Source organism: Poecilia reticulata, linkage group LG12, assembly GCF_000633615.1.
Source record: "Poecilia reticulata strain Guanapo linkage group LG12, Guppy_female_1.0+MT, whole genome shotgun sequence".
Taxonomy (NCBI): domain Eukaryota; kingdom Metazoa; phylum Chordata; class Actinopteri; order Cyprinodontiformes; family Poeciliidae; genus Poecilia; species Poecilia reticulata.
In genome coordinates this window covers 21,437,350-21,444,363 of record NC_024342.1, presented here as the reverse complement: position 1 = coordinate 21,444,363, position 7,014 = coordinate 21,437,350, and the positions used below count along the sequence as shown (strand labels likewise).

At 42.8% G+C, this 7,014-nt stretch overlaps 2 protein-coding genes across 3 annotated transcripts in view; both read left to right on the top strand.

The window, feature by feature from the left end:
* Nucleotides 1-732: 732 nt before the first annotated feature.
* Nucleotides 733-6,973, top strand: LOC103473940 (hippocampus abundant transcript 1 protein-like). 2 transcript variants are annotated; one of them, XM_017307780.1, is made up of 10 exons: nucleotides 942-1,026; nucleotides 3,708-3,821; nucleotides 4,068-4,166; nucleotides 4,239-4,301; nucleotides 4,423-4,550; nucleotides 5,261-5,375; nucleotides 5,460-5,678; nucleotides 5,759-5,872; nucleotides 6,200-6,271; nucleotides 6,352-6,973. In XM_017307780.1, the coding sequence occupies exons 3-10, from the start codon at nucleotides 4,158-4,160 to the stop codon at nucleotides 6,466-6,468; spliced, it is 837 nt and encodes a 278-aa protein (XP_017163269.1). In that variant the 5' UTR covers nucleotides 942-1,026; nucleotides 3,708-3,821; nucleotides 4,068-4,157; the 3' UTR covers nucleotides 6,469-6,973. The 2 variants fall into 2 exon arrangements, with proteins under 2 accessions (XP_017163268.1, XP_017163269.1); XM_017307779.1 differs by lacking the exon at nucleotides 3,708-3,821 and having other exon boundaries at nucleotides 733-1,026.
* LOC108166750 (hippocampus abundant transcript-like protein 1) overlaps nucleotides 6,614-7,014 on the top strand; it is a 4,898-nt gene continuing 4,497 nt past the window's right edge. Inside the window, exon 1 of the mRNA XM_017307729.1 lies at nucleotides 6,614-6,620. Coding sequence (XP_017163218.1) covers nucleotides 6,614-6,620 — 7 coding nt within the window. The remainder of the gene's footprint in view (nucleotides 6,621-7,014) is intronic.

Below are 7,014 nucleotides of genomic sequence, written 5' to 3'. Positions count from 1 at the left end.
TATTATAAACAATAATTATAAACAAATTGGATTTGAGAGATTAAGATTAGATAATACAATAACTCCTGTTATATGGTAAGAAGTGAAATTAAAACTTCTTTAAAAAGCAGAGAAATATCTAACAAAAATATTTTAAGGCAATATTTTAAAAAATACTCTTTGGTGTTCAAGAAACTCAAATGGAGCAAGTGATTAAAAATTACGCAGAAACTGTTTTGTTGCCACATGTTTTACTCTTCCAAGCTCTAAACTGAAAGTCTTTATACGAGAGATGTAAAAAAAACAACTAACTTTTGTGTTTTAAGTAAACAAGTGAACAAAAATAACACAAAGGTAAAAAAAAAAAGAGAGAGAAAGTCAAAATTCTGATTTTAATTTCAGAATTCTGTCCATTGTTCTGTTTTTGTTTTTTTTTTTACTTCAATCTCAAATTTTTAACTTACTTGCTTTTTCTGAGACTGTCCTAGAAAAACAGTGTCTCTTGAGTCAGAGGTTTCTTCAAATTCGTTGTAATACAGACTGCTACAGGATATCTGTCCTGCCAACCTACAATAACTCTTTCAAGAAATTGAATTAATATTTAATTCCTTTTGGGATCAACAAAGTATTTTTGAATTTGAAAAATATTTCAAATGTCTGTTAATTTCTGCAATAAATCCTAGGCTCTTATTTTGTAACCTGACCGGAAGTATTGCCGTGGTTCTGCGGAACTTGACCGCGTCATCAATTGTGCGCATCACCAGTACTGCGGACTGACTGACTGAGCTGGACGTCTCCTAGAGGAGTGGGGAAAAAATCAATAAATCTTCCAGATTCTGCGGGGGTTTATCTTATAATTAGCTCGGTTCGGCCTCTTGGAGGCTAAAACACGCAGGAATCCTGGAAGCACCCGGAGAACCGCGGATATCCACGCGGCAAGGATGCTTCATGACCCACAGTAGGTGTGAGGACATGGCGGCGGAGCCTCCGGCGGCCCCCGGCCGGGTGCTGCTGGTCAAGAAGATCATCATGAAGGACGGAGCGGTGGTGAGTGTCCGAGCCGCCATGGTTACCACAGGAAACCGAACCGAACCGAACCGAACCGAGACGTTTAATGTTGTTTTCAATAGAGCGCCTGGTTCTGTTTATATGTTCCTCGGTTGAACCGTTGTTTCTGTCTGGGGGAAATAATTAAATAAACTGTCACGTTTGTGACGTAACATGGAATTAACGGACGTTGACGCTTGAAAAAAAACAAATTCAACCGTTAGAAATTGGATTTATTCTGCGCCATTTTATTTATTTACAGAGCTAAATCACAGTTTTATTTCGTGACTGTGAATTATGTGAAATATGTTTAAATTTCTAATTGTTGAGGCTAAAATTGAAAAAGAATTAAATAAATATAAAAACATCGTTCTGGTTTCGAACGGTCTGGTCCAAAATGGCCGTGTTCTGTTCTGTTCTGTTCTGTTCTGTGAGGAAAGTGAAGGTGGGAGGGAGGCTGTAATGGACACACACACACACACACACACACACACACACACACACACACACACACACACACACACACACACAGGTTGGGCTTACAGCGGCGGCGCTGCTGCGGTCGGGATGGATCCATTACGGTGTTGCATAACAGCCCCTGCCCGGGCCGGGACGATCCTCCCCGGGGCGGCCAGGCGGAGGAGCCGCTCGCTGCGCATCCAGCCAGCGTCCATTTTAACACCAGAGCAGACGCGTTCASCGCAGCTCACACAGGAAATGTCTGAAAAATGTATTTAAAAGATTTGATTTAAATTAACGTATCGTCACAGAAATAAAATATCTAAATATTTCACCAGAAAGGACAAAAATATGCACCACCTTCAGAGTATTTACACACATTTTACCACTTTATACTTTGTGTTTGCCACATAAAATCCTAATAAAATAAACCAAACAGGTCAATAATTGTGAAAAATGGAAACTATATATATATTTTCCACAATATCCTAGATTTATTGATCATTTTAACCTTCAGCAGCTCTAAGCTCATTTACAATAAATCAATTAATCACATAAATGAAAACAAACTCAATAATTTCCATTTGTATTATTTATTGTTTTTCCATCAGTAACTGGATGATTAAAGTTCTCAGTCAGGTGATTTGGTCTCAACCAGCTCTTTTATTTTGAAGGACAGTTTTTTTTTTGTTTTTTTTTTCTAGAGATTTCATAATTTATTTCATTAGTTGTTTTGTTTATTTTATATATTTAAAATGTTTTCCCGCTCCAGTGTTAAATGCTCATTAGGATTTAAAGTTTATTGATTTTTGACAATGTATTTTTGTATTATTCTGCCATTACTATTATATTACTGGAAAATTGTCTCAAAACAACAATATWATTGTTTATCATGATAATTTCTGGGGCGATTTATTGTCCAGCAAAATTTATGATAACAGCTTTAAATGTAACATTTAATTAATTACTTTTTGCTTCAGTACTTTTTAAAAATACCATTTTACTCTGCTCTTTAATAAATATAAATCACTTGCAACATAAATTTCAACATTACGTTTTGACCAGAGTGTAAAGATTTGGAGAAACTGCAGATTAAACCAAAATGTGCGAAACGCTTCACACCTACCGATCAAACAGCCGAGGATTCTGGGAAAACGGTAAAACAACGTCAGCTTGTTCTGATGAAAAGTCATCATGTCTCCTGCTGTCAGATATTTGACCAGAAATGTGAAATAAGTTTAATAGAAATGTATCTTAAAGGAAACCAGACAGGAAACTCACTGAAGCTCCAGCTGCAGATTAAAGCATCTGGTGGTTGCTAATGCTAATGCTAACTGGTTTAACGTTAGTTAGAGCATCAGGCCTGTAATGGTGATGTTCTCCTTCTGTCCTCCATTTCTCTACATTCCTCCTAGTTTTAGAGGAAGTTCTGATGGAGCTGAGCTCAGGGTGTTCACACATAAACTCTGTTTACCAGGACTGGACCTCTGGATGCTTCCCACTAATCTGCCTAGCAACAGTTGACCACCTTCATGTTTCCTTAGTGAATCAGGTTCTGGATCAGTTTCTGTTTCCAGACTGAAGGATGAGTTTAAAAAGCTGAGGATGTGACGGATTAACCTGCTGGATTATCTGGTTCTTCTCACCTGCTGCTTCTGACCCGGCTGGGTTCTGTTGTTTTTACTTCCACTAAACTTTCCATCTGTATTTCCATTTATATGTATCTGTTTGGGTTCACTGTGAAAGGCTGGACAGATTCTGCATTAAAACTCGATTTTTATTGGAAATTAAATTTAAATATTCCAGTTTGACCGTCACCTGTAAAATTTCTTGTCCTGTTGGGCCAATCAGATGAAAGCTTTCTGCTGTTCCCATGGTAACACAGAGTCCAGAACCTGCACTAAGGAAGCAGCAACCAGAGCTGCTTTAGCTAAGGGGACTGTTAGCAGGTCGGACAGACCCACCATTCCAGCAGTTAAACATGGAAACTGATCCAGTTCTGGTTCTGGTTCCGGTTCTGGAGGTGAAGTCCAGCTGAGTGTCATCAGTCCGGTTCGGTTCTCTGCTCCACTTCAGAAAACTCTTTGAGGTTTCTGAAGTCTGAGGTTCTGTACGCCGGTCAGCATCAACAGAAACRTTTAAACCCGATATGAAGCTGAAACTGGACCTCCAGGTTCTGCTGGTGCTTGTGGTCGGATGGTAACGTCTCTATTTGTTCACAGGGAGGGAAGACTCGGTTCTGGTCCGGTTCTCTCCGGTTATCTGGGGCTTTTGTTGGTTTAATGGTGGCCTCAAGGCGCCCAGGCTCACATTATTCATGTTAACATGGCTGGCAGGTAGGTGGAGAACGACGGAAACTCTGGAGTTATTACACATTAATACACTTCAGTCTGAAGAGCCCGCCTTGTTCCCTTTAAAGAGTAGACTTTATTACATTAAAACAAAATCAAAGTTCTTCCTGGTTGGATTGATGTACTGAGAGCTGATTGGTTCTCTGGAAGCAGGAAGTTGGGATGAAATGGAGCAGGCCTGAGGAGTGTGTTTCCTCTGGACGTTGAGTTTGGAGTGTTTGTGTGTTCCAGCCGCAGCAGGGCATCGGCCGGCCCAGCGTCTACCACGCTGTGGTGGTGATCTTCCTGGAGTTCTTCGCCTGGGGTTTACTCACCACGCCGATGCTCACCGTAAGCAGAAACRACAACCCGCTTGGTTCAGAAGGATAAAGCCTGTTTCTGTAACGGCCTGTGTGTTTGTAGGTTCTGCATGAAACATTTCCCCAGCACACGTTCCTGATGAACGGCCTGATCCAGGGAGTGAAGGTCAGCGACTCACTGAGTAGTTTCAATCTAGTTTTACTGCAAATATCTCAGTTTTGTCATATTTTAGCCCCATGCTGTCGGTCAGGACCGTTCCTCTAACGATGCTGCTTCCTGTCTGCAGGGTCTGCTGTCCTTCATGTCCGCCCCGCTGATCGGAGCGCTGTCAGACGTCTGGGGACGACGGTCCTTCCTCCTCATCACCGTCTTCTTCACCTGCGCTCCCATCCCTCTGATGAGGCTCAGCCCCTGGTAGGAGCTTCATCCCGCAGACAGGAAGGAATAAACTTCCTGTCTGGTTGGATGGAAAATGAAGCTTTGACTAGATGAAACTTACATTAGCCATGTTTTAGTAAAACATGCCGAGTCAGGACGGCGTGTTTACCTCCAGAGTTTATAGTTGTAACAGAACCGTCGACTGTTCTGTGAAACATTCCTAAAAAGAAGCAGGCGGTGGCCCAACTCCAGGYCTGATCATTTTATCAGAGCAGATCAAGTTTCTGTTAGACGATACATCCAGACTGTTCTGAGCCGACAGGTCGAGTTTCTGAAYGTTTCTCAGGTTATTTTTAAACGGAACCTCTTACTGGTTACGTTTCCAGAAACTCTGCTGAACCTTCAGGCACGTTTCACTACATTCACTACATTTTCACTTTGTTTCTTAAGCTGAACTAAAAGGTTCTAAAACTTTCACACAACTTTCAGGAAACGTTTCCAGAGGTTATTTTGCTGAACTTACAGGCTACTGTCAGAGATTSTGGTTACTTTGGTCATTTATAATTAAATTTATCAGGTTTTTATGAAGGAAATTTGTTCATTTGTAATATTATAGTCATCTTTAAATCTGAAACTTTCATTAAATGTGCAGACTTAGTTTTACCGTCTCATGAGTCATAAATATCTCCTTCACTCTGACCGTACTGCAGACTCTGACGCTGCTCTCTGACCCTCTGTGTGTCCAGGTGGTACTTTGCCATGATTTCCATGTCTGGAGCGTTCTCCGTCACCTTCTCCGTTATCTTCGCCTACGTTGCTGATGTGACGGATGAGAGGGAGAGGAGCACCGCCTACGGCCTGGTAAGAGCCGCCCGTCTGGTCGGCCCGGTCCAAACTCTTGAGTGATGTCGCTTCCTGTAACGTCCTGCTGCGTTTCCTGTCCAGGTGTCGGCCACATTTGCAGCCAGCCTGGTGACCAGCCCGGCCATCGGCGCCTACCTGTCGGCCTGGTACGGAGACAACCTGGTGGTTCTGCTGGCCACGCTCATCTCTCTGGCCGATATCTGCTTCATCCTGCTGGCCGTCCCCGAGTCACTGCCGGACAAGATGAGGCTCAACACGTGGGGCGCACCGTTCTCCTGGGAGCAGGCYGACCCGTTTGCTGTCAGTAACYAGGAAGTGTAACCCAGTAGCGGTTAAAGAGGCCATGTGACAAACTGTCCCTCTGTCTGTCTCTGGTCCAGTCTCTGAGGAAGGTGGGTCAGGACTCCACCGTCCTGCTGATCTGCATCACCGTCTTCCTGTCTTACCTGCCGGAGGCCGGACAGTACTCCAGCTTCTTCCTCTACCTGAGACAAGTGAGTCCTCCATCATGACGCACCAAACCACACATGACCCAACAAGATACAACAAGATACAATATGACCAAGAATGACCCAACAAGACCCAAAAAGACCTAACACAACCCAACAGGACCCAATATGGCCTAACAGGGCCCAACAAGACACAACAAGACACAACATGACCCAACAGGACCCAACAAGACCAGCCAACATGGGCCCAACATGACCCATGTTGGACCCAACACAACCCAACATGACCCAACAGGACACAACTCGGCCCAACAGATCGTTGGAAAAGTTTGAATCTTTTAACTAAAATAAATGTTGTATGTTTCCCTCCAGGTCATCAACTTTTCCTCCACCACCATCGCTGTTTTCATYGGGGTCGTCGGCATTCTGTCCATCGTGGCTCAGGTACCGACCCAGTCCCACACGCTGCAGGCCCTTAAACCAGAAACAGAACCAGAACCAGAACCCTCTCTGTTTCCCCTCAGACGCTCTTCCTCACGCTGTTGATGAGATACCTGGGCAACAAGAACACTGTTCTTCTGGGCCTGGGCTTCCAGATCCTCCAGCTGGCCTGGTACGGCTTCGGATCAGAACCATGGTAAGACCGGCCACTGAGATTAACAACCAGAACTTGACAGAGTTCTGCCTCATCATCAGTCAGTCCAGGATAAACAAACTGAACTCAAAGYTGTCTGACATTTTCTAAAAGCTTCAGTAATTTTTCAAACTGTGGATCTGTTGGAAAATATGAGCAGTAAATATCCGACCAGCTGCTTGTCATACAGACTGTTAGCATGATTAGCTCAGTTAGCATTTCTCCTCTCTCCTTTGCACTGTGGTTCTTTAACTGGATTTTGTAGTTCTCAGAATAGTTTCCTGTATTTCTACTATTTTTATTTATATCTAAAGTTACGACTTAAACCTGGAAATGACATGAGACTAAACTGAACCACGATCCGGATCAAACTCTGACACTGGGCCACCATGTTTYCTCTAACTCTGCAGCAACACGTTCACTAGAGACGCATCCTGCAGGTTTAATTATTCAACATCTGTGGATTGATTAAAACTGATTTTAGTTTCAGATATTTATCACCATTCATAATTTATTAATTTAGACTATAAAAATGAACTTGTTAAACCTTAAA